General features: G+C 33.6%; 4 protein-coding genes and 1 long non-coding RNA gene across 5 annotated transcripts; 4 read left to right on the forward strand and 1 right to left on the reverse strand.

The window, feature by feature from the left end:
- The first annotated feature begins 325 nt into the window (after positions 1 to 325).
- LOC107909496 (glutaredoxin-C9) lies at positions 326 to 1,171 on the forward strand. Its single transcript, XM_016837033.2, has one exon. The coding sequence runs from the start codon at positions 579 to 581 to the stop codon at positions 999 to 1,001; it is 423 nt and encodes a 140-aa protein (XP_016692522.1). The 5' UTR covers positions 326 to 578; the 3' UTR covers positions 1,002 to 1,171.
- A 2,410-nt stretch (positions 1,172 to 3,581) lies between these two features.
- On the forward strand, positions 3,582 to 6,065 carry LOC121214783 (uncharacterized). The gene is made up of 2 exons (XR_005910533.1): positions 3,582 to 3,951; positions 5,817 to 6,065. It is a non-coding gene; the product is annotated as an uncharacterized lncRNA (long non-coding RNA).
- Positions 6,066 to 12,453: 6,388 nt separating this feature from the next.
- Positions 12,454 to 14,886, forward strand: LOC107909495 (zinc finger protein NUTCRACKER). Its single transcript, XM_016837032.2, has 3 exons — positions 12,454 to 12,854; positions 12,955 to 13,351; positions 13,574 to 14,886. The coding sequence occupies exons 1-3, from the start codon at positions 12,740 to 12,742 to the stop codon at positions 14,448 to 14,450; spliced, it is 1,389 nt and encodes a 462-aa protein (XP_016692521.1). The 5' UTR covers positions 12,454 to 12,739; the 3' UTR covers positions 14,451 to 14,886.
- A 1,723-nt stretch (positions 14,887 to 16,609) lies between these two features.
- LOC107909494 (putative methyltransferase-like protein 21E pseudogene) lies at positions 16,610 to 17,703 on the forward strand. Its single transcript, XM_016837031.2, has one exon. The coding sequence runs from the start codon at positions 16,830 to 16,832 to the stop codon at positions 17,517 to 17,519; it is 690 nt and encodes a 229-aa protein (XP_016692520.1). The 5' UTR covers positions 16,610 to 16,829; the 3' UTR covers positions 17,520 to 17,703.
- Positions 17,704 to 19,492: 1,789 nt separating this feature from the next.
- On the reverse strand, positions 19,493 to 23,750 carry LOC107909493 (receptor-like protein kinase HSL1). Its single transcript, XM_016837030.2, has 2 exons — positions 20,792 to 23,750; positions 19,493 to 20,602 (listed from the first exon to the last, which is right to left on the reverse strand). Exons 1-2 carry the CDS (start codon positions 23,361 to 23,363, stop codon positions 20,208 to 20,210), a joined length of 2,967 nt encoding a protein of 988 aa, XP_016692519.1. The 5' UTR covers positions 23,364 to 23,750; the 3' UTR covers positions 19,493 to 20,207.
- Between the last annotated feature and the right edge of the window lie 4,195 nt (positions 23,751 to 27,945).

A 27,945-nucleotide genomic window follows, 5' to 3' on the forward strand; every position in this document is an offset into this window, starting at 1 on the left:
AACTCACCGACTAGGCGTGTGGGTCACATTGACATAATTTAAAAACGAAGGACTCGTTACATGCATCCATCAGATGATGTAATGTTGGTCATGAAATGGCAATGATGGCGTAAGATTACGCAGACAAGAAGCATGGGATTTTTCTAATCAAGAAGCTTCTCTTCTGTCTACGTACATTGTTTTCTTTAATTTCGGTAAACGTCATTCCCCTGTTTTCTTCCTTAAAATCCCGGCTTGCAACAGTGTTTTTCACAACCAATAAATAATTTAATTTCTTCATTATACATTGGATCTGAAGAAAAAAAGAAAAGACTCGGTAACACATTACTATTTAGTTGTTTGTATTTGGACATTGCAAAAAATGACACCAGATCTACGTCACCCACTAAGCTAAACAACCCAGCCGCGTAAGCCTAACTGCCCTTGACGCCTGACCCTTTCAAAATCCCCTTCTTTACCCGTACTTGCTTATATATATATACGGACACCCCTACATATGTATAAGATATATTCTCTTTTGCTATCTTGCTCACGTTACTGGTGTCTAGTTCTCTGCTATTTCTTTTAAAATTTTCAGGATGCAACAAGCAATTCCATACAAATCCTGGCCTCTGCCATGCATCGACGCAACTTCCCATCGTGCCCGTTCAACAACAACACTTGGCCACAACGGACGCGGGAAAGACGTGCTTAATATAGTGTCGGAGAACGCGGTGATAGTGTTGGCCAGGAAGGGTTGTTGTATGAGCCATGTAGTGAGGCGTTTGCTGCTGACACTGGGCGTAAACCCTGCGGTTCATGAGATTGATGAGGAGGATGAGGCTGGTGTTTTGAATGAATTGGGGACGATTTGCAAAGGTACCGAAAACAATAAAATGGTTCAGCTTCCGGCTGTGTTTATTGGTGGGAGGTTGTTTGGGGGATTGGATAAAGTCATGGCTACGCATATTAGCGGCGACTTGATTCCGGTGCTGAAAGATGCCGGTGCCTTGTGGCTTTGACTTTGACTTTGATTCATCCTGTATTTTTTTCCCTCCTCTAATAGGTTTTGGTTTTAGAATTAACCCAATTGGGACTGTAACATTGTTACATGAATATAGAAATCAAAATGGGATTTCTTGATTTTATGACAATGATTCTCAATTAAGGAAATGGAAGACCTTTTTTTTTATCGATCAGTGTTGGTAATCTGTTTCCAGGATTTCTTCAATGAATATTTTTTTGTTTGAATGTTACAAACTTTTTGTTCTTGTTTGGTGCTAAAGATGAGATGTATGGTCCTTGTATCACATGGAAGTTAGTGATTCCTCTCAGTTTTTGGTCTGACATAACACCTAACTCTTATTGCGATGGCACATGTGCAGATGTCGTGTTGCTGTCAGTCAAACATAGGATAAGGTACCTAACCTAATTTATACCAAGTCAAAATAAAAAAACTCGGTCGTGTTGATAGGATGGTCCAATTTATCGGTCCCCTTGCGGATGGATAGCCAAATGTTTGAATAAATTGAGAACATACCATAAGATAAGCTTGTATTCAGTGGTATTTAGTAGGGAAAATCCTTTTCCGACAGAGATGAGTCTAGATCTTCAATTGGTTTTTGATGGGACTCGTTCCAAAACCAGGTGGTAGATGATAGTTTTTATGAACAGATTCTACGAAACGAACCTACCCCATAGGATTAGGAACTCAACATCCCTCTGTTTGCATCATCTCAATCCTTCCAATCGGTAGAGTTCAAAGCATTTGCATGAATGAATATGGATGCCTAAGCCAAAACTCCAAAGGCCACACTCAAATGCCACCAAAAACTTTTGGTGTGGCGAAAGTGTCGTGGTTTGAATCCACAGTGAAAAAATACCAAGCAAGGAACACATTATAACAAAACAACATAGGCAGAAGAGCTGAAAACCAATATATTCAGCACTAAAATAAAGAATGACCTCTCCTTTTTTTCAAAAACGTCCTTACAACTTCATCAGAAAGGTAAAAGGGATCCCAAAGGCTTAGTAAAAACCAGACCTTTTAATGGGCTGGGTTATACCCACTCTAAATAAAATACTAGATTTGTTTAAAATAGGCCCATTTCCTAAGTTCGTATTGTGTATATCACTAAAAAATTTAAAGGCTTTTAGGATAATGCTTCAAAGTGGTATAACAATAACATGCGAGGTTGAGAAGATGGAGTCAACCTCTGCGACTTATAATTTAAGAGAGGAGTATTGTGATTAGGGTGTGTGGGCCAACATGCAAGTTTGTAAATGTTAATCAGGTAAATTCGCTTTAAATTATTTAGTGAAAATACGGTTTGCACTCTCACAACTTCATGCATATTACTGCTCCTGCTCCAACTACAAACATTAACTCATTTTTACCACGTAAAATTTATTTTTTTATGAATAAATAAAATTATAATGTAAACATACTAAATAATTTTAATAAATGAAAAACTATTTGAATTTATTAAATATTAAATTAAAAACAATATACATATTTTTCAAAAAAAATTAGAAAATAATATGAGTTGACCTAAAAAGACTTTGGACTAACCATTTACAAATATGCATTTTATAAAAAAAACCTATAATATTTTGAAATATATATAAAGAATTATAATATATAAATAAATTTAAAATTTTATAAATTTAAAAAATATATAAATATATAAAACAACTAAAAAATATAACATCTAGAAATTAAAATTTTGAAAAAAAGTTTTAACTTACAAATTGAAAATTTTAAAAAATAAACATAAACATAAATATAAATATAAATTTTAGAAAAAAAATTAATATTTTATTAAAAATTAAAAAAAATAAGTACATATTTTTTAAAAAAATTATAAAATTTTGAAAATATTTAAAATTCGAAGAAAACACCTGTCAACAATTTGTCAACATTAGTCAATGGTGATTAACGGTTGGTCAAAATCAAAAGTATTTTTAAAAAAAATATTTTTTAATATTTATTTTATTTTTAATTTTAATAAATATGATTTTCACGTGGCATATTTTGATTGGGTGGGTTCCCACATGGCACATTTTTGTTAGAGTGACATGTCCACCGGTTGTTTAACACCGTTATAAAAATTAAACTAAACTAAACTAAATAACAAAATGATAATTTAAGTACCAAAGTGAGAAGAAGAAAAGATTAGGTACCAAAGTAGGAAAATATGTATAGTTCGAGAGGGGGGCAAAGTGAACATTAAGCGTAATAAATACTATGTAATTTAGTTAATTATCTAGTAGGTCAAATTGTATCAGAAATTATCTCCCATTAATAAAAAAATTTAGACTATTGAAATAGATTAGTAAAATTACATATAATTATATATTTTAAAAATAAAATACTATTATTATTGTATAATTTTTTTTGTGAATTACAATAAAAAGGCAAGGTCCAAATAACAAATGCAACTAGCACGACTTGAACTCAGGTCACACTGTAACACTCCAAAATTAGGGTTAGAAGTTTTAAATCTGTTGGTTGAATCAAGTAGGATTCGGGTAGACATTTATATTTTCTTTTCTGTTTGAGAGTTAATTGTAAGTCTAGTGGTTTAGTGGCTAGTGTTAGTTTTAATTCTGAAAATTTTGATAGGTGAATTTAAAAATCCTTTTAATTTTATTTGGTTGAGTTTTTAATTTGTTTCACTTTAATTGATTTATTTTTATTAAAAAAATAGGAGAGTAATCCCAAGAAAATTGGCTCGCGTTCCTTTATTCTCTCTCTCTTTCACGTCTAACTCTTTCTCCCTTTTTCAATTTCAAGTTATTCTATTTTGCTGGCCATTGAATTTTCTTTGCGCCATTATTCTCTTGTTTCTTTGGTTCATTTTTTTTCACTGTTAGAATATTAAATCTTTGTAGTTTTTCGCCAACCTTGTTTCGCATTTAAACTTTATCATTAAACGATTAGCATTTTCGTTCGTCAAAGTTCTGAAACCTGTAAGTGTTCCCTTTTGAGTTTGTAATTTGGTTTTCTTCGATTCGTTAATATTGTTTGATCGAGCTTTTTAAATACTTTGTGGGTAATTGTAATTAGGTTTTCAAATCGGTAGAATTGAGACGACTCGTAATTAGGGAGGAATATTGTGGTTTAATTTTTGCAGTTTTTTTATATGTTTTTTTTGTAATTGATTCGTTTTAAGTTGTGTGATAATCTTTATTCCGTTTTAACAATTGTATGCGTTGTAATACTTTTTTTTCTAGTGCTATCTTAATAATTTTGGTGTTTGTAAAAGTTAGGATTTTAGTTAAATTTATTGTGAATCAAATGTAATGTCCGAAAAATTGTTTTAGATTATTTCCTTGAATTCATTGTTTATGCCTTCAAATTTTAAAACTATCTTTTGTCTTTCTTTATAAAAATATTTGTAAAATGTGACTAGTAGAGTCACTAAGCAAGAGCAACAATTTGAGTTTATTATCACTTCATTTTGTGTGCTCACTGTGCATTCAACTTGGTAATTTTCGGTAAAGAGTGTAGTTGATAATGATGAAGGTGGAGATAAATAATACATTTTTGAGGTTATACATGTTTAATCCTATCTTAACCTTCTGAGAGAAAGGAGAAGTTTGAACTTGAATATGTATGTATGTATACACGATACATATATGCATAGTTGGTCTTGTTATTGCTGCTTGAATTGATCTGGGTGGTTGGAGTATTAACTCTTGTGTGTGTGGATGAACAAACATTAAAATTTTGTTGAAGAAATAAAAGGTAAGTAATATATATACACAATATAGATGCACGAGTCTGTAGGTGTTAAATATATATATGCGTGAGATTGGAGTCATAAATATAATATATATGAGTGGGGTCTGTTGGTGTTAAACATATATATATGCGTGAGTTTGGGTTTTTTTATAATATATATATGAGTGGGTTTATATATATGAATCTTATTATATTGGAGTATTTGGGATATCGCTATTGCTTGTATACGGTCCTTGAGGGGAGTATTTTTGTTCGAGTGTTTTATGCAATTGTAATATATGATTTTGCTAATGCAATAAGTTGTTTTAATAAAATGACTAGATGTGATTAACGAAAATTGTGCATCTTATTAATTTAGAGTTTTCGTAATTGTTTATGAGTATGTGTGGAATACTGAAATCTAAGTATGGGTAAATCTGATTAGGCTAATCTAAACTATTTATTAATACGAGTACTGATTAAAGAAATAAAAAATGAGCTTGTCCGACTCTGTTTATTCGTAAGCTTGATTCTGTATGTATTTGCATTCTGTGTTGGGATTTGATTTTGGAAGTGAAGGAAGTTTGATTCGGCAATTAAATCGCGTTATTATATTTCAGCGATAAAATCGTAATTATGTTAGTAGCCTGACTGCTTAACAATATCGAGGCAATGACCTCTTCGTGGTGTGAATTGGATGGATGGGTCTACCATAACCCAACGTGGTGTGTAGAGGTTGGAAAGGGTCTCGGTTACCCTTATTGGTGTGTATATGGAGATGGTGTGTAGAGGTTGGATAGGTTGGTATTGAGATAGGTGCATGTGTGTATGAACTGCATATGATCTGCTTTTGAGTAAATACTTCACATACGATTATCTAGTATGAGATGATCTCAGTTTTTGTGTATGTTTGAGTAATTTCACGAGAACACGATTCACCTATCTGTTTAGTATTATAATTATGTGATATGCCAATTTGATATGATTTCCGTTAATGATTCGATTTGGTGATCTTGTAAATTTTTAGTTAACTATTCGACTCTGTGTAATTAAGTTGTTTAAGACTCACACTGGGCTTACATGGCTCACTCCCTTAGTTTTTCCTTTTCAGGTAACCCTTAAGAGTAGGGGTTCGACTCAGCTAACCGGAGGTCTCAGAAATAAGCATTTTGGTTTGATTTAAATAAGCTTTCATAAGTTTTGATAAACTGATTTCATTTGAACTGTAAGAAAATTTTACGGATTGTAGTATGAGTTTTGGTTTTATTTTGGTTTAGAACAAAATTAGAGATTTTTTACATGGACTTTGATATTTTGAGACTCTTTCGTTAAATAAACACTCAAGTTTTAAGTGCTATTATTACAAATTTCGAAATACAACATAATTATAATTTGTTTCTGCTGCAATGATGTTTTTGAAATTTTGAGTAACAGATTGCTTAGTCTGAAATGGTTGCAAACCGACCCGGAAAATATCAATTTGGTCTAATTTAGTTTAAACAATTATTAAACCATATTTTGCAAAATGTAAAATAAGATTTATCGAATTTTGTTAAGCATAAGAAGAAAAATGGATATTTTCTTGGAAACGTATTTAGTAATTTGAACATTGTTTTGCTCTAGGCTATTTCGGTGGCAAATGTGACCCCAGAATCTGGTAAAAACTTTTGGACCGGGTTTTGGGGTGTTACACACACCTTTAAAACTTAAATCATGTACCAGCATGATGGGAAAGCTATATGGTAGTTGGATTCGAGTGTAATGGTTTTTAATTATTGTGTAATTAATCAAATTCTAAATTCTCTCCCTCAAAATTGAAGAGTGTAATTGTAATGCTCCAATTACACTCAATTCAATGAGACCTATACTAATTACATCAGTTACTCAAACATGCAGATATTTAATTACAATCAATTACATTCAAATTCAACTATCAAGTGGCTTTTCAAATGTGTCTTAATATTTTCAATCAGGGGCATAGCTAGGGGACTGGCAGGGGCTCCGATCCGTCTAAAATGAAAAATTTTCCATTTAGGCCTTTTAAAATTTTAAAATTTTAAAATTTTAAATTAGTGAAAGTAAAATTACACTTTATCCCCCTAAAAATGATAAAATTTTGATTTAATCTTTTAAAAATTATAAAGTTATAGACTATTAAATTTTATTTTTACTATCATAAAAATTACAATTTAATTTTGACCCTTAGAAACATTTTTTTTGATTCCACCTCTATTTTCTACATTAAATAATAAGTACTACCTACCAACTTATCTCATTCAATATTTTTTGTTAAAAATTTTATGAATTTTTTTTTATTTTTAATAATTCATCCAAAACCCTAACTCAATTCAATTCAACTCAATTGTATCAAATGTTTATTGATTTTAAAAAATTTTAAACTTTTCTTCACACATATAATTTTTTCAATATACCAAAGTATGCTAATAGTATCTTTGATAAGTATGCGTATTATTATATATTTTGAATATTTAATATAATAATGAAAAATATTAATATTAAGTACATATAAAAATTAATATTTAATGTAATAAAACTTCAATGCTAATGGTATAACAATAAATAATAAAAAAACTATTTATTTATTTAATAAAAAATCAACATATAATATTTGATTTATTCATTTTCTTTTAGACTTTAGAAATGCATATCATTAAAAATTATTATTTCATTAACATAAAGGTAAAAATTAAAGAAAAATTATTTAGTATATTATAGTAGAATTTTTAGATCCTATAAATAGAGTCAGGAGTTTACAAGTGTACTTTTATATATAATATTATAGATTATTTACATGTAAAAATTTTATGATAATAGAGATAAGGAGGAAACACAAATAATGAAGTTAATTATTCTTGCACTGCATATTGCATAATAAAATATAAGAAAGATCAATCACTTTTCCCCCAAATTACCTTTGTAATATTAATTAGTGCATGCTTTTGTTCCACTTTATGCAATTGGTGGTGTTAGAGTGAGTGGTAAGATGGGCCTCATTTGTGGTAAAAGGAAGAGACTTTGAATGAAATTGTGTGAAGTCCTTTCTTCCTTATATCTAAAAATCCACTTATAGGGTTAGAGCAAGTACAGTTTTCCCAACATAAATATCTTCTTCCCATATCACATCATGCCTTCTTTAATTTCCTTAGTGGAACTTTTAAGTGCACAAGGTTGATGGTGACCTTGTTTAATCAATTCAATAATCTTGGTATATGCTCACTACTTCAATATTATTTAGTAAGTCTTAGCTAGGTGTTATTTGCTCATGTAAATGGTGCATGTATTAAATTAAAAAGAAAATGAAATGGAGGGTTGGTCCCTACCTATTCTCTTCTAATTAATATACATAAATGAAAAAGGAAGATAGCTATCTACAAATGATGGTCCTTTATACGAGTGTGTGTGTGTGTGTGCGCTTTAGCTTTACTTTCCAAACCCAAAAAGAGAATCTTTGATCTTCATATATATGGCATTAATTGCATGAGTATACATTGTTTTTTTTAATGAAAAAATTTTAAAATTTAATTTAATTTAATTCCGGGTCTCTTTATTGCTTTTTCCAATAAAAATTTGTGTTGATAACAAGAATGCAAAACCTTAGCTCCACTCAACAGGAGCAAACAAGATAATAGAATAGATTAATGATACATTGTGTCCACAACTCACCCTAATTAATAATTACTACACACTTAATCATATAGATATTGAATTGAAGAAGCACTTTGAGAAATTATTGCAGTTGTTCTTATGTTGTTGTTTGTATCTGCATTTAATATATATCTTATTTTGGCACATTCAACAAAATGACAGCTGCTTGAATTGTAAAGTGTATATATATATTTCCCTCAGCAACAACATTGATTCAATAATTTAATCTTTTTTTTCTCAAAACATGATATATATAGCAAGGGAAGTTAATGGCTTGGTCAATATATATAGATTATAAAGTAAAAGGAATTCATACTGTATATCATCCAGTTAGGTAAAAGGTGAAACATTATGATTTGCTCTAGTCTTCATTATATGAGAGAAGAGTGAGCAGCCATTTGTCGTCTTCCATATTCAAATATGGTTTCCTATTAATGGCGGACTAAAGGAAGGCCCTTTTTATCACCACTACATTGTCCGCTACTAATTCCATGCCAACTACGTATGTATGTGTTACTAGAAAATTAAGGTGAAGCTGTTTTAATGCATGCCACCATAACATGCTTTCATATATAATTCTGCAGTTTAGTTCTACTTTAAACACATTCAATCAACAAATTTAACAAGTAGGATGACAGTTTAATTTGTATATGATATACTAATGATAGTTCTAAAATAATAAACAAAGGTTATAACCATTTAATCAGTTTTATAATAATTTAATAAATATATAAATTTGATTATTGTAAAATTAAGATATATATGAATGATAAAATAATAAATATAAATATAATTGTTTACCAAAAAATATTTAATATAAAATATAATTGTTTGTTTTTATATATGTAACTTGATTTAATATTATTTAAATAATTATTTTTTAATCTTACATCACAACTACAGCTACAATTGAATCCAAGTATATTTTTCACCTTATTATAATATTCAATCTCACCCTCTCACCACCATCTCAAAAAATTCCTAAGCACAACAATGCCCCAAATTCGGGCTATATGGCAGTTGCTGCAGCATGCTTGCTTCGAAATATTGAGGTTGCTGCAATGTAGTGCATTTGGTACAATACACTTTCCTCTTTTGTTTTAGTTTGGTATAATGCAAAATTTAGTCTCTAAATTTTATAATTTTTTTCAATTTTATGGTTAATTTTTGTTGACAAGACCCACCTTAATCTTTAAAGTTAGCTACTTTTTTTCAAACTGGGTTCATTGGAGTATATAATTTTTAATTGAAATTTTATAAAAAGGACTTGTATTGGAGATTATTCTAGCTGTTTCAAATTATGATAACATAAAGTAGCAGCCACTAAGCATCCAAGAATATTCAGATATTTGTGTTATAAAGAGGTTAGATTAAATGTAAGGAGACCATCTAGGTTGTGCAAATTTTATTTATATATATATAAAGAGAAGGAAGAAAATAAATAAATAAATGATAAAAAAAAAAAAGAAAACTGTGTTTGGGGGGAAAAAAGGCATATATTCTCCAACTTTTTATAAGCCAAAGCATGTGGAATTCTGTAATGGATTCTTAGATCCAATCTGCCAAGTGTATCATATTATTTATTTATTTTCTAAAGTTAACTTAATTACCCCTCCATAAATTTCTTCCTAAAATCACAAATTAGATCTGGGTAATAGTATTATGAAATCTTTCGTTTAAGAGTTAGATTGCATTTTGTCCATTCTACTTAAAAATGGAGAAATTAGTATCTTTACATTAGATCAAAAAACTAATTTGTCATTTTGTTAAAAATTCCATCAATTTCTGTTGTTTAAAACTAGTCCATGTACGTGCCACGTATCACTTGCTGGTTATTCTGTTAGACTGGTCAATTTTTAATAGTACAAATAGAGAGAAACCAATTTTTAAAATCATTTGTCATTTTTTGAGTTGAAAAGATAAAATGTAATTTAAGTTCTAATTTCATGAACCTTGGTGATATTTTACCATCAAATATGATAAAATTGTGCACCATGATGCAAAAAAAAAATAAAATAAAATTGAAGAGGATGTAAATGAAAAAAGAAGAAGAATGCAAGTGGTTATAAAGAGTCATATGCATGCCTTGAATTACGAGAAGTATAGGGCTGATTGCTTGAATTAATGTCATGACCTTGATTTTCAAAGTTTAAAAAAGGAGGAGGAAGCCCAGCTTGGCCTTGGTTACAACATTTTGGTCTTCCCCAAATATTTCAAGAACCCTGTCTATATATGGTTTTCTAACACACAAATGTAATTAATTAACATAAAATTGTCAGGTTTTTTTTTCTTTATTTTGTAAACACAAACCAAGAGATGTATGAATGGATGAAACCTTGAAAGTTGAAGCATTAGGGTTATTTTAAGAAGGATAGGGGGGTGTTGGAGAAGGAGAGAATATTCTGGTGCCGCCACAGTTCAACAGCTAAACTCCAAAACTTATATACTAAATAAAGACAGGATGCTATCACATAACATGATTACATAATTATGATAAAAAGAAAAAGTCAGCCCACAAGTTGACCACTGCTCTCCCTTCCAAATATTCACTGCTCTCTGTCCCTCTTCTTCATTTTATAGTACTGCAGTTTTTTTCTCTTTTTTTTTATTATTATCTACTACTCATTCCCATCCCAAAATTTCAATTTCATCCTTTAAAAATTAATCAGAATTTTCAGAAAAAAATTGTGGGGTTAAATAAAAGCGTTCCAACACTTATATATATATAATATTTCCAAAGGGGAGGCCACTTATTAGGTTTAATACGCTAGCTATTTTAAATATGTAGCAAAATGAAGTTTTGAGTTAGGATTGGATCAAACTATGGGGATGCAAAATTAAAATTCTCTATTTCTAATTTTGGGTGGAAAAGACAATATCTGAAAATAATGTAAGAGTAGATGATTAGACAGGTAGGTTGGATTTTAAATATGGTATACAAGAAAATACTTTCTTCATACTAAATAAAGTGCATGCAATACATCCATAGTCCCAAAATCCTATACCACCCAATGGATGGATGAACCAAAAGAATCCATCAAATGAAAAGCAAAGCTACATGTAAGCTAAAAAGTACCATTCAAGTTAAAACCAATGATGAATTATTTGAGTAAGACTAAAACAAGGGCAAATGGCTCCAATTTTAGCTAAATCCAAGGACTGAAAAAAAAGGATTTTTAGTTTTCGTGGAAAATGAGGAACAAAAAAAATGAAGGGTTGATGACAAGTTTGGCATCTCTTTTTGCAAGTCATTTCATTTAGGGTCTCTTGTTAAATTCATCTTTTTGACGGAAACAGCACATATATAATTTTATTATTGTTTAGTGGAAAAATGCTTAAATAAGTCGGTGATCATAAGTGGACCATTGTATACCGAACCACCTATCTTTTTGTTTTAGAATTTCATTATAAATCAAAAACCTTTTCACTATGCTTTTCTTATTAACTTTAAAGGAAAAGCTTTTAACTAATTTAAGACAAAGCAACCCAAAGTACTAGTTAAATACCCATCTCATATCACTAACTAAAAAATGGAATGGTTGACGGGATAGTCAGAAAGTAACACATTGCATGTTGATATACAAAATTTAATTTTTAACAGTAAAAAATGAGTGATTTGTTTGGTCTTTGATCTAATATATAAACACTAATTTATCTATTTTTTGAATAAAAAGAATAAAATACAATTCGAATAGGCTTTTATGATAGTGTTAAGTACCACTAATTCTCATATGATTTATGTGGCTCTAACTACAATTGAGAGTGGTGCTTACAGACAAAGGATTGGTTCTCCAACATTTGCTCAAGCTTGGTTTTTCAGAAGATTTGGAACTGCATAAATAGTAGTACCTTTAATTTATTTTACATATAGGGAAATAGAAATAAAAAATTGCAGGTTGGAAGGCAGCAGAGAATAGAAAAATGGTAAAACGAAAAAGCATACAAATTATGAGATAATCATTCCAAATGGAAAAAGCATGGAGATTAGCTTTCTACGGACCTCATCATATGTGTCATTATGCACCTTTGGGCTTTTCTCTCTCTCTCTTTCTTCAACCTCCTTCCTTACCTCCCAACTTTAACTTTTCACCGCCTCTCATTAAAAAATAATATGTTATATATTAGTATTATATTCCACCCAAAAGTGAGTAATTATAATTAAATCAGTGCATATTTGAGAGAGAAAGAGAGAGGAGATCCATTCCTTTGCATATATCAGTTTATGTTGTTAGGGTTGAGAAACCATAACCAAACACCGAGCTGTCTCTTCATGAGTTTTCTCTTAATCACCACATTAATATAGACACTCCATTTTTTGGTTAACTTTTCTGGGTTTTTTTTTCTGTTCTATAAGCTTTAACAACATAGATGCTAGAGACGATGGCAGAAGAACCGGTTTCAAATGGTTTTATGCAGAATCCTGTACCTGGATCCAATAACCCTCCTGTTGCAAAGAGGAAGAGAAACCTACCAGGAACACCAGGCAAGTATATATAGTTTCCTCTTTCTTCGTGGTCTCATGGGTGTATTTATGTTACAACTTACAAAATCAAAGTAATTAATCAAGCTAACTACTGTACTAGATCCTGAAGCTGAAGTGATAGCTTTGTCCCCAAAGACTCTGATGGCAACCAACAGGTTTTTGTGTGAAATATGCGGCAAGGGTTTCCAAAGAGACCAAAACCTTCAACTCCATAGGCGAGGCCATAACCTTCCATGGAAGTTGAAGCAAAGGACTACAAAGGAAGTGAGAAAGCGGGTGTATGTGTGCCCTGAAAAGACCTGCGTCCATCACCATCCTTCCAGGGCTCTCGGGGACCTGACTGGCATAAAGAAACACTTTTATCGGAAGCACGGGGAGAAGAAGTGGAAGTGTGAGAAGTGTTCAAAGCGATACGCTGTGCAGTCAGATTGGAAAGCTCACTCAAAGACCTGCGGCACCAGGGAGTACAAATGCGATTGTGGTACTCTATTTTCAAGGTAATCCTTTACTATACCTAATTCATCTTTGTGGTTCTCATAGTTTTTGACCCAGTGATAGGCTAAATAAACACCGTCCTCTGACCCTCTCTTCAACTATAGATAGGAGTTGAAATAATAAAAAGTGGAAGTAAAGACAAAGAACATATTGTCATTTCGTATTTACTGAAATATATTTTTTTTAATTGATGCATGGACCGAATGAAATTTTTCGTTGAGCAGAAGAGATAGCTTCATCACGCATAGGGCTTTCTGTGATGCTTTGGCTGAGGAAACAGCTAGAGTAAATGCAGCTTCCAGCATGCACAGCTTGGCCACCACCAATTTCAGTTACCAACTTATGGGGAATCCATTAGATACTGGGATGCCACAACATTTTCCCTCTATCTTCAAAACAATTTCAAGCAATGATGAAACAATAGATCAAACTAGACGTGGTTTTTCCTTGTGGATGGGCCAAGCACCTCAGGGCCATGATTCAATTGGCAAAAGTCTCCAAGAGATTCAACAATTTGGTTCTTTGAATTCGGGATCCATGTACAGCGATCCCCTGGTTTCGACATCGAATCCTCCGGCATCAGATTATCAGTTAAACTGGGTGTTTGGCAATAAGGTCTCATCCGGTAATGCTGAAGATCAGCTAACCAGCACTTCACTTCCTTTGAACAATAATGCCAAGGAAAATGGAACTCAACTTGTGAGTATTCCTTCATTATTTAGCACCCAACACCAGTCTCAGCAAACCCCATCTTTCAGTATGTCTGCCACAGCTTTATTACAAAAAGCTGCCCAAATTGGTGCCACTTCAACTGACACTTCATTCCTAGGAAGCTTCGGGACCAAGTGTAGCAACAGTCAAATTCAAGATGGGAGCAAGTACAGTGATCTGTATGTGTCAAACACACAAACGACTACCCTAGGACGTGACATGGAAAATATGGCAAACGATATTTCCACGTTGAATCAATTGCAAATGTACCCTGCAAAACGCCGGTACTTGCAGAATGAAGAAAGTGGGGGAGGACAAACAAGGGATTTTTTGGGTGTGGGAGTACAGCAGGCCATCTGTCACCCATCGTCAATCAATGGATGGATATGAAAAATGAGCAGAAATTTACCTAATTCTCTTTATGGAAAGCTTGGGTGATGGATAATAAAAGTGGAGTTAAAGATGGAAAGGGAGAGACGACATAATGACTTTGCAAGGAAGAAAAGTTGCAGAGGTTAACAGTGCTCCTAGGGGAATTATTCAAGAGATTAAGGATAATGAGATCCATGCATATTCTCTTCAACCTTTGAGAGCCCAACAATCCCTTTTAAAAATTATGCCTTTATTTTTTTTTTTAACTTTGATAAAAGGGGATATGAAGTAGTGGGGGGAAAGCAAAGCAAAGCAAAAAAAAAAAAAAAAAACCTTTGGAGCTCCATTATTGCATTAATTGTTTCATCTCTATGGTTGTTGTTGTCCTGTCATACTAGATTTTAAAAAAGTAATTACGTATCCATAAAATAAAAGCTTTCATTATTCTACCTAATACAAACAGCAAGCTATGAACTGTTAATCGGAAATAATATAATGTAGCTTTTCCCCTCATCAAACCATGCATGTGTACAGTGAATTATAGCTTTTCCCTCGTCAAGATTACCACTATAACATGCAAAAACAAATGGAAAGAAGGGCATTAATTAAAAGCTTCATTATTTTTTCCCAGTAATTGTAATTTATATTTAAAACTATATCTTTGAGAGCATATTATCGATTTTATGGAAAACAGAAAATGATACGTACAAATCATAAATCAAGAGATTCAAACTCAAATGTGGATTTAAAGTGTCACTAAATATTGAAGCAATAAGATAAACAAGAGTAGATTGCAGCAGAAAAAACCCAATGTCCCAAAACTTGAGCTAGGGACAGAGTCATATTCATATATAGGGAAAAAGAATAAAATTGTCATCAAGCGTGCACCATTCCTCGTGCTTTTGTCTGCTTTTTTTCTCCCGATGATCACAATAGAATGGGGTCAGCCAGACATGGAAAACAAGTGGACAATGGATAAGAGTTTAACTTTGTGGCTTATTTGACTCTAACAGGATATAGATACTTGGCCCCATATTATTTTGACCTCTATTGCTTACATTCTCAAGTTGTACCACATATTCGATTTTTACATATTTGTTTTTATATTTTCTTGTAATTTTTTATGACAACTTTTCACTTATAACACTAATTATTAAATTAATATTTTATAATAACATATTGATTATTTTAATAAAATGTTGAAGTTTCACATGAAAAAATCTGTTATTCATATTTTGTTAAATGAAAATAAACTTTAATGAGTTGAATTAAAATTGAATTTAATAACTCATGATAAGTTAATGAACTCATATTGATTTAATGAACTTTATAATTAATTATGTGAAAGAATGTAAAATAAAATATGCATGATAGAAATTTACAATCTAACAATTAAGATGGTTAAAGAAAGGGTTGGGTAGAGTTTATAAGTAGCAAGGTAAGACATTAGTTTCCATTTGGCATGGTTTTACGAAGTTGCTTGGTAGGTCCCAGAGAGATGAGTTGATCAAAGTCTCACTCTTCTCAATAACAACTTTTGCATTTCCATTAAAAGAAAAAGTATGAAGGTTCATAATCCAGCTGACTCATTACCTTTTTTTCTTCAAAACTTCAGTAATAAGTGAAATGGATAAAAATATACATGCTTCTACCCCAAAAAAGCTCTAAATTTATTCATTAATTATACTAGGTTTAGAGAAAGTTAAAGAGTTGTGGCGCTAATGACTTAAACTTATATTCATCTTTTATTTTATGCCATTCATAGCTACAACTTCCACAAACCATTTTGGTCTCATTTATTGAAAATATGAGTCAATTCATCCTTTTATATTACTGAGTTAACTAATCTTTAATTACTTATTTTAGTGTTTTATGTATAAGGAATAATAGCAAATTTAGCCCTTGATCTTTACATTTTTATTCAGTTTCGCCCCTACTCTTGGATCAAATTGACCCTCAACTTTTCATTGCTCATATTTTCCGCATTAACATGATGATTTATTGTTGTCTGAGTAAGTTTAAAGGGGAGAACAAAGGCAGGTAAAAAGAAAAGGAGTTGATTCTGGCAATGACATACTACATGATATGATAGCAAAGTTGAAAATATGGTTGTTCATTTTATTTTAGGTAAAAGCCAAGAAAAAAAAGATGGAAAGAAGGTTGTGTGCTCAAAAGCAAAACATTTTACACTTTTTCAATCACCCCCCTAAAGACCATTGAAAAAGTAGCCGTTGTTTCTCTTCGAATAGGAGATCGAGCCCAACATCAATCCTATTGGATTGGGTCACAAACCTAACACAATTAATGAAGCTTAAACCCCCACCCAGCCCTATCATATTCAAACACCAAAATTATACCTTTCAGACTCACTGAATTGAAGCAGAGAACGAAGTAAATATGAAATTCACGGACTCACCGGTGATACAGCTTCAAGTGCGCGATTCCCAACTCTCTATCCAACAAGACAATGGCTCCTTCCACGTTGGTACCTCCGTCTGGCCTTGTTCTTTGGTTCTAGCCAAATTCGTAGAGCGCTGGGCACCATCTTCGCCCACCACCACCACCGATAACCCTTATTACGACCTCCTTGATTTTCACACCCGCCGTCGTCGTGCCATCGAATTGGGAACTGGTTGTGGAGCTGCCGGCATGGCTTTCCACCTATTGGGTCTCCAAGACATCATCCTCACCGATATATCCCCTGTTATGCCTGCGCTCAAGCATAACCTCAAACGTAATAAACCCGTTCTGGGTAAGAACATGAAGACCTCGATTCTTTATTGGAACAACAAGGATCAGATCAGGGGCGTTAATCCTCCGTTCGATGTGGTGATCGCGGCAGATGTTGTATACATCGAGGAATCGGTGGGTCATTTAGTTGGGGCTATGGAGGCGTTAGTATCCGACGATGGGGTGATTCTGTTAGGGTACCAGCTGAGGTCACCGGAAGCGGATAAGTTGTTTTGGGAAATGTGTGAAAAGGTTTTCGTGATCGAAAAGGTTCCTCATCAGGATTTGCACCCTGATTATGCCTATGAGGAGACCGATGTTTATGTTTTCAGAAAGAAGAAGAACAATAACAATTAGCAGGGTAAGTTTTGGATCGATTATATATATACTAACGAAGTTTGGCAATTGGGTATGGAAATTGTCCATTTTTCTATAGCGAATGCCAGTATAAGGATATAATTGAACTTGTAGTCATTGTTGCTTAGCCTGTTTGCTGCAAAATTGTGGGCTTGGATTGAAATTTTGTCTTTTGCAATCTTCACTTGATCTTGTTATTTAATTCCAGTTCCTGCACTGAATTTTGTTTGGTGAATACAAGTAAATTGAGCAACGTCTGATGACTGAAGAATGCTTCTATGTCATAAGTCATTGGTCAAGTCTAATTGTCTGTTACGGTTCACCTGTTTAAGCACTATGAGAGGTCGGATCTTCAACAAGTCCGGAGTTGTTCTTGATCAGGGTTTTATCACCCTATTTTACTAACAGTTAGTTCAAATGGTAGCATTCTCTCCCATAAATGATCTATATGCTATAGGTAATGGAGTCTAGTCCAACCATGTGCTTACTCTTTAACTACTCTGTTTTTGCCTGCTATTGCACTTTGAAGCACTCTCACTCTCTCCCTAGATCTAGAGCTTTCAATAGAGTCGAGAGATAAGACCGTACCAGACTTGTTCAGGGTGCGTAACTCCCAACCATATATGTTCTTTTAAAGTACTTGTGTATTCTTGATTGAACGAACTTATATTCAGGTTATATAGATATAAGATATAATCTTTCAAACGTATACAGAACCTTTTAAAAGGATTGAACATTACCATGTCAAACATATATTAACATCCAATATTCATATCATAGTTAAAATGCAACAGCATCTTTTAATAATTATGACCAGTGATACTCGGATGTTACTACTCGACTTGTCTCTTATCTGTGCCAGATGTATGATGTGTTTCAGCCCAGCAGCAAGGCTTGGGACCTTTCTGGGCTACCCCTTTAGCAAATTTTATACCATATTGGGAACTCTATTTCAAGCAAAGTTTGCTTAAAAGCAAGCAGGGTCAAGCTTTCTTCTTCTATTGGTTGTTGAACCTTCTGAAACTCAATTTTGTGCCCTCCACTTATGCTTGGTTGGTATACGTGTTCCTGCTGTTAATTGATTTCTATTTTTCTTTCACATCAAGCTTCTTTTCGTTTTTATTTCTTTCACTTTTTCCGTTCTACAAATCTGAGTTTCATGAAATTGAATTCAATTTGTGTAGCATGGGCGTTGCATATCACTTTGATGCTAGAGTAGTCACGAACGTCGAACATAAACTAAAAAAAAAAAGTTTATTAATCAAAGAGTATTTTTAATCTTTTATTCTCTAAAAAGTTGTTTCAAGTCACCATTATTTTAGTTTTTATTTATGTAAACTGTTTCGAAGGGTCGTGCTAGGCGGCTGCCTTTAGGTATATGTTACTAGAGATGTTTATGGGCTAGGTTGAGTCGGTTTGAGGTGGGCATAAGTGATATTAACATATTTTATACTTGTTTAAATTCAGTCTATTATGAAATATGGGCTTAAAATTTTATTTAAACTCGTTCATATTACAAATGACTTGTCGAATCTCACTTTAGGTTTACCCATATTAGTTTTTAAATTTTTTAAAAAATGTTTACATTATTTTTAATAATTTTATATGTTCTTTCATTTATTGAAGTTTTATATATTGGTATCTTAGAATTTTTAATGTTTTATAATATTATATATTACTATAGATTTAATTTTTACGTGTTATAAATTACATAATAGTTAACAATTATTATGCTAATGTAGTGATTCACATGATGATTTAAAAAATTATGAAAACTATTAGGGGTGTCCAAATCATGTTAAAGAAATCATAGGAACATTTTTAAATAAAAAAAATTAATAAATCTCTTCTGCGATTTAGGGTGAGAATTAGGTAGCAATTCTGAACTACATTCACCCACTAAGGATATGCCTAACAATTAATTATGGATCCAATGTAGAAACACCAAATAAATATTCTACAAAAAAACAATGTAGAAAAGTATGAGCAAGTCTTTGTTTATATGAAAATATTGACCACCACACCCATGGTTGGAATGGAATGAGCTACTTTATTGATTTATAAAGTTAATAAATGAGGCAGACCTACAATGACCAAACGTCCATGCAATGTCGCTCTCACCATCAGTAGACTTTTTGGCAAACCCCAAGCAGTCCAAGACACAGATACAAGCCTTGGTTGGGTCCATCCTTCATTAGAAACGTGTACTGTCAAAATTTTAAAAGGCATCCTATCATTTTCTTGTGACAACCACAGCCATGAAGGAGAATAACAAAGGGCCCAATTCACTTATGAAGGGCGGCAACTGCGGTTTGACCACACTGCTATCTTCTATTTGCTTACAGCTAACCTATCCTTTCACTCAACCAGCAGAGCTGTCCTTGAAATCACGGCTGCCAAGCATATTAAAACAAGGGGAAGAGGAATGATTCAAAATGAAAGCCACTCTTACTCATGCTTCGCTCCTTTTGGATCATTTTCAAAATTTTCACACACTATTTGTACAATTGTCCTACACAAGGCTGCTCTAAGGTAGGCCTAACTACTTGGTACACTTGTCAAAGCGGGCACCTCTCTTGTTACTGCACCATTCCCACTACCCCATGAAACCCACCAGCTTGACGAAATTGAAAGTTTAAATTTAGTGTGATTCACTTGAAGATTTGAACTGCTTAAAGCTACACTAAACTAGACTAGACTAGCTTGATCAGAGGCTTCCTCGTAGTAGCAGTAATACGGTGAGAGGTTTCCATCCTGGTTGGCCTTGAGTTTGTTCTCCCCACCAGCTTCTTGCAACAATTTGACCACCTTCCGCATTGACAGGCGGTTAATGGGAAGAGCATCAGTGCAAAGGATACCAATATCGAGTACCCTGCAAATTTCTTCCTTGTACGTAGAGTCCAGTCTCGGGTCAATTACCTGATCCACTCCCTTTTGGTTGTAGGTAGCACAGACCCATTTCACCATGTCTTTCTCCCCAAACTCCGGATCGGTAGGGGGTTTACCAGTAACCAACTCTAAGATGACAACTCCAAAGCTGTAGATATCACTCTTCTCATTCACTCTTAGGGTATATGCATACTCTGCATGCAAATGAAAACAAATTGAATAATAAGAGGTAATATAGATCTTACAGGACAGATTACTAAGTTCATGTTAACAGGCCAATGTAGCCACTTATCCATGTCTAAGCTTAACCAATCAACACAAGTATTGTATATTCTAAATGAAAAGGGGGAATTAATATAAATAAGCATCAACAAGGAACAAACCTGGTGCAATGTAACCACACGAGCCTGCAATCACAGACATTGATTCAGCACCTTTCCCGACTCCTTTAACAATCTTAGCAACTCCAAAATCCGCAACTCTGGCACCAAATTCATGGTCTAACAATATATTGTTTGATTTCACATCCCGATGAACAATTGGAGGAACACAATCATGATGCAAATAGGATAATCCCTCAGCTGCATCTAAAGCAATCTTATACCTAGTGGGCCAATCTAACAAGCCCCCCTTGCTGCTATGCAACAAATCCCCCAAGCTCCCATTCGGCATATACTCATAAACTAAAAGTTTGTCATCTCCTGTAATGCAACAACACCACAGTCTCACTATATTCTTGTGTCTAATTTTTCCCAGCATTTCAACTTCAGTTTCAAACTCATCTCTCTCCATATCGGCCGCACTCAAAGAATCTTCTTTCTTAACTCCACTGAGTTTCTTCACAGCTACCGCATCACCATTGCTCAGCACAACTTTGTAAACTTTGCCAGAACCTCCACTTCCTATCACATTCTCTTCCTTGAGGCAATCTGCAATCTCGTATTCACTAAAACCGATCTTATGAAATGATCTCCACTTCGTTACAGTAGCTCTTTTCTTGTTCTTTTTGAAACTCCGGTACTTCATGAAGAACCAAACAACCCCTACAACAAAAACCAAGCCAGCCAGTACAAAAATGGATCTAAGAATCCACATATTGGTTTGGTTCTTAGATCGACTTATCTTCGGACAAAGACCTTCCAAGTCACCACATAATCCGGGATTACCCAAGAAGCTATTCTTGTAATTTTCCTTGGCATAAAAGGGAGGGAGCTCTCCTGAAAGCTGATTATTCGACAAATTAAACACGTTCAGCTTTAAATTCTGCAACTCAATTGGGACTTTCCCGGAAAATGAGTTACTTGAAAGATCAAGATAATTAAGTACAGGCAAGCTACCAATATCACCAGGAATACTACCGGATAGCCTATTGTTAGCCAAATTTAACTCATTCAAACTCATACATTCCTTAATTCCTTCGGGGATTCTTCCATCAATCTCATTTTCACTGAGATCAAGCCTGACCAACTGCTTCAGTTTTACCAAAGATAGAGGAATGTGACCGGTGAACTCGTTTCCACTAGCAGACATCTCTACCAGTGTCTCCAAAGACCCGATTTCATCAGGTAACGACCCGGAAAAACGGTTGTTGGAAATTGACAGAATAGAGAGATTATGAGCACTTGAAATCGACTTTGAAATTTCCCCACTAAAGGAATTTTCAGCAAGCTCGAGCAAAAATACTCTGGGTAGGCCCCAGAACCCGTCTGGAACCCGACCCGAGAAACGGTTGTGCTTGAACCGAACCCGGCCCAAGCTCTGGCATTTTCCTAGACTTTCCGGAATTTCGCCCGAAAATGAATTGAAAATCAGAATAATATCCCCTAACTGCCCCTTTGCGCACAAATTCTCTGGAATTTCGCCAGAAAACTGATTATAAGAGACATCCAAACTTTGTAGTGGCGAGTTTACACCAAGTTGACTGGGCAATGGTCCACTGAGTTTGTTGTTGAACAGTTTCAGCTCTTGCAACTTTTTCGACACAGTTATGCTCTCTGGTAAAGTCCCTTCTAGCCGGTTATTATAAAGATTTAATGACTCAAGCTGTAACCCGCATAAACCGGTTGGAATTGTCCCAGTTAACTCGTTCATAGCCGCGTCGAATCGCTTCAACGTAGTTAAATTCCCCATATTTAACGGCAACTCGCCTGATAGAGAGTTGTTATATAACTCAATTTGCTCAATGCTTTTCAACTGGGAAATTGAACTAGGGATGGATCCAGAGAGCTGGTTAAGGGAAAAATCAAGGTTTCGGAGGCTAACCAACCGACCGAAACTCGACGGAATTTGGCCGACGAGGTTACAGCCGGCAAGAAAAAGCTGCTCAAGGTTCGTTAAGTTACCTAGTTCGCTCGGTATATGAGACGGAGAAAAAGGGTTATAAGCGAGATCCAGTTCTTTTAGAGTGGAAATATTACCCAAAATAGCAGGAATGGTGGCGTCGAGGAGATTTCCCGCCAAGTTGAGACACCGGAGCCGTTGGAATTGTCCGAAAGTCGCGGGAATTTCGCCAGAGAAGTTGTTCCCGTAAAGGATTAGATTTTCGAGGGTGGGAATATTGGGGAGGGAGAGAGGGAGAGAGCCAACAAGGAGATTCTGGGAGAGATCGAGGGTGGTTAGATTTTGACAGGTGGAAATATCAAGGGGTAGGGAAGAGTTGATGGAATTATTGGCGAGAGAGATGGAGCGAAGATAAGGGAGACGGCAGAGGAAAAGCGGGAAAGGCCCAACGAGCTGGAAATCAGAAAGGTCGACAGACTGAACACGGGAAGTGGGGGAGTGGCAAGAAATACCTTGCCAATTGCAAGGGGTGTCGTCTCGGCGGTTCCAGGAGGAGAGGGCGTTGGTTGGGTCGGAAAGGCTTTGCCTGACCTGCAACAGGTACAGACCTTCCTGGTTTAGAGCAAAGGCATAAGGCAGAGGATTCAAAAATAGGAGCAAGAATACCAGAAACATGGTTTGGGTTAGAGGAGAGTGGAGTGTGGTTGTATTTGGATGCTGTTGCGTTGTTTAGAGTGAAGGAGGGAGGCATGGAAGACGGCAAAGCTTTTGGATATTTTAAGGGAGAAAAGGTGGGTGTGGGAGTGGGTCCTGGTTTGCGACTGGGGTCTTACATCAGATGAAGATGGTGAAGTGTGTTGAACCCAAGAGACGAAGCGCAATTTGGATCAATTTTCAAAAGTTGTTTGAAACTTTAGACAAACACAGGAAACTTCCCGGTCAAAAGAGTTCAGTAGTGATCACAGTGCTTTTGGCAAATAATTTAACTCCACTACATCTGCAGGTAATGTAACTGTTTACACTATCTAATCTAAATTGAGCTTCTAATATAGAACCAGCATTTATTTAATGAAGGTTTAATATCAATTTTTAGATTATTTAAACCCACCATTAGGAAAAGAATGGAGTTGATTAGATCCAAAATAGCATAATGAATTAAGATAATAACTCCATTGCTTTTAAATTCAATCCCAACAAGATAATAAGGGCAAATTACATTAACACTCACTCAACTTTGATGCAGCTGAGAAAACAATCAACTTTGATGCAGCTGAGAAAACAATCACTCTGGTTTCAATTCAGTTATTCAACTTTTGAAAAATAACAAAACAATCATTTTAACCATTTTCCATTACAGACGTAACGGAAAAGTGACATGACATTTAACGGACTCCTTTTTATCATTAAGGGGCCAGTTGAAAGGTTAGTTGTCATTTAAGCAGCCCCATAACCCTAGTTGGGCAATAGAAAAGAAGAAGAAAAGAAATGGAGATGTACAACCATTTTGTTCCTCCAAGGTGGAGCCACCACTCAATTCGTTGCTATCCGTTGAATCTCTGTTCCTTTTTTTCTTCTCTTTTTTTTTCTTAACTCTAGTCGTCGTCGTTCATACTAAATGACTCCTCTTTGCCTCTAAAATCTCACTTTAGATTTCCCAATAGGCCTTCAAAATCCCAAGATTAATACCTCAAAGCTTCGAACAAGGCTTCAACGGATCTCCGCCGTCCACCGTTGGATCACCACAATATTCTGGCCACAGTTTTTCTTCGACCAACCATGACTCTTGACCGCTCGGATCATCAAACTAGTGGCCCGAGTTCTCTAACCCATAAAACCCGAAATAGGTGTGGGTTTCTTCTATTTTGATTATATTCTTTTTTAGTTTTTTTTACCTCTCTCTTTTGATGCAAACCAATTTAAGTTATTGTTCTTTTTTTGTTGGTTTAATTTTGGATGCTTGCTATTTGGTATTTTTGTTTTTGCTAGTTTTTGTTGTTTTGTTGTCGATTTTGATTTCAAACTTCATAACATTGCCACAAGCAAGAGCTCCAACCAAACTAGTGTTGGTGTTCGGATCATTCTTATTGAAGGAACCGACATTACGAGGATTGTTGTAGTGGTCGATAATGTTTACATAGTAAAGATGTGGAAGAATCTGAATGGGTTATGATGGGATCTCCCTTGACGTTAGCCCAAGCAACCGTTTTGATGCCAGCCTCAATATTTTCGCCATCGATTTTCAATTTTCACTACCAAGGAAAGAGCTTTTCCAGGTTCCATTTTTTCCCTAAAATTTTTTTCCCATTTTGAGCCTTGATTTTGGGTAACTCCACGTCAATATGCCACGTTAGGTAATTGGCTTTCAAACGTGGCAAGTTAATTAGCCACGTCAATTGTCTCGTTAAGCCTGTGATGGAAAATGTTAATGGGTGACTGATTTGTCACTTTTTAATGTTAGTAGATAATTTGTTATTTTTCGAAAGTTAAGTGACTGAATTGAAATCAAAATAACTATTTTATCGACTGCATCAAAGTTGAGTGAATGTTAGTGAAATTTACCCTTAATAGAAAGAAAAAAAAAAAAAGCATAATGAAACGAAGTGATGATGGGTGGGAGGGGCCAAGTATAATAATTACTAAAAGTATAGGCCAATGGAAATAAAAAGCATAATGACAATCAGTGCTAAAAGTCTACTCTGGAGTCAATGTGAAAGGGATATAATTTTGTTTTAACTTTATGATATAAAATCCTTCATTCATAGGCTGCACCTGCTGTCCACATATTTTGTTTTCTAGAATAAGAGGATTTTCTACATTCACATTTATCTTTTTCATTTATCTTAATGCCTAAATATATTTAAATTTCACTGTTAAATTAAGATTTAAATAATTACTTATGATTTAATTTAATTTTAATTACGTTATTTCAATATTACAATCTTTTATCTAAATAAATCTAGAATCAAGCTCTAATAATTATAATTAATATTACATAAAATCACCTTAATTACAAAATTTTATATAAACTAATTATTGAGACATTAACCTAAACAACACAAAACAAACAAAAATAATTTTAAATTTTGAGTTAATTTTACACATTTTAAAAAATATGTCACGAATTAATACATAAAGTGAACCCAATATGAAAATATGTTTTTTTTTCAAAAATAAAATCATAATATAAAACTATATATACAATTGGGATAAGGTAACATTTAATTCTTGAATTTGGTAAATTTTCTCAACTTCTTTTTCTAGATTTTTTTTTGTTCACATTAATTCATGAATTTGGTAATTTTTTTTCAATTTTGAATTATGTGATGATGTAACACTCGGAGATTCTGCCACATTATCGCCTATATCAAATCGTCACATCATCACATAGACTAAAAGTAGAAAAAGTTGTCAAGTTTTAGATTAATATGGTGAAAAAATCAAGACTAAATTACTTTATCCCGGTACAATACACGTGATAAATTATACATAATACGAATAAAAAATATATTAAAAATTACAATGTAATATGAAATTTAAGAAAATTAAGAAAACAACAAGAATATATGATTAGCAAACCTTTTCAATAATATAAACCAATCTCATTAAATAAATAATTTAAGTAATACATACCAACCCACGAGTAATTGTATGGATTAACTCGTTAAAACTATCATTTAAAATTATCACAATGATCGATTGAGTCTTTGTTTAGTTGGTACTGACATTGTTGCTAGTGTAAGAGAACGTGGGTTCAAATGCGCTGAAGCGTGTTTATCCTTCTTTTTAAGAGTTGGGATAGGTTATGGATAGTTCTAAATATTGTATCAATTTAAAAACATTCAGATACTTTCACAATTGAATTAGATTTTCAAAAATATATATACATCATAATGAATCAAAAACATATCTCATATCAGCTTGTGCACAAGACTCAAACTTTAAATACATTATTTAAATTAAAATGATATAAAATATCCTTTTTTCATATTTTATCTATACCGAGATAATGTAAGAATATTTTTATTTCAAGAGATTCAATTGCTTAACTTAATTTTATCTAATCTTCAAAATATGTTACTCCTAATGAATTCATAAATGAAATTATCGTACTTTCGTAAAATTAGCCATGCTTATAATTCAAAAATTTTACTCGAAAATATTTCTAACTCCAAAAATAGGAAGTTATATTGAGTGTTATAGTACTAGGTGCAACCACCACCACGTGTAGCATTGCATGAGTCATTGCTCAAAAGCGAGTCTTAGGTGATTGAAGAGGTCAAAAAGATTGGGCTTTGATTTTTCAGTGTAGAAATTGGTTTCCTTTACGCAGATGATAGAACAGTTGATTCCTAACCATGTTATCATCCATCACTTTCTCTACAAACTCTTTATATGTGGAATATATGAAAATACAGCTAATGCAAGTGAAGTAAATAATTTTTTTAGCACGTGAATTAGCCAGCCAAGGCTAAATGATCATCACCAATCAATCAATCCATCTCCAATTTCAAAAGTTCTGTGTTGTTATTGGGTTGGTAAAATATTAGAGAATTTGATGCCCTCAAAATAGAGACAGCACCCACCACCACTCATTTTTCCACGCTCCACTTTTTGACTCTCAAACAACTTAAAGTTGATTGATTTTTTATTATAAATTATTAAAAAATCGATGGTGATAATTAGGAAATCGGTTCACCTGAATTAGACAGACAGTTGGAGTAAGCAGAGGACCAAAGAGGAGAGGAGGTTGTACCATGTTTAAGGGAGTTGAGAGTTGGGGAAAACTATCCTTTCATCATCATGTCTTGGGTGATAGTTTGCTTGTGAGGTTTGTTAGGTTTGTCATCAAGAAAGATTTGCTCTAACATTTCCTTTGTTAAGGTTGTACTTATCCTCAATAATCCCATAATAGTCACCCCTTGAGGAATAAGAGCAACCCTCTAAAAACGGGTGGCCTAATGAAAGGCTCGCTAATGATGAGTGACTAAAGATGAATGGCTTTCTTATGAAAGATTAAAACAATATGAAATAAAAAATACATTAATATGCTTATAAAAATAATGGAACCTCAAACTTAATGATGTAATCACAATTATCTAACCATCTAACGAAAGGAACTAATATGTTAAAGAAAAAAAAGCTTGAAGCAACATGAAATAAAAAATACAAATGTGTAGCAGAATTGAACTCAAGACTCACTGATGTAATTACAACTATCTAACCATCTAACAAAAGGACTAATATGTTAAAAACATTA

This window comes from Gossypium hirsutum, chromosome D02 (genome assembly GCF_007990345.1).
Source record: "Gossypium hirsutum isolate 1008001.06 chromosome D02, Gossypium_hirsutum_v2.1, whole genome shotgun sequence".
In the NCBI taxonomy this organism is placed as follows: Eukaryota; Viridiplantae; Streptophyta; class Magnoliopsida; order Malvales; family Malvaceae; genus Gossypium; species Gossypium hirsutum.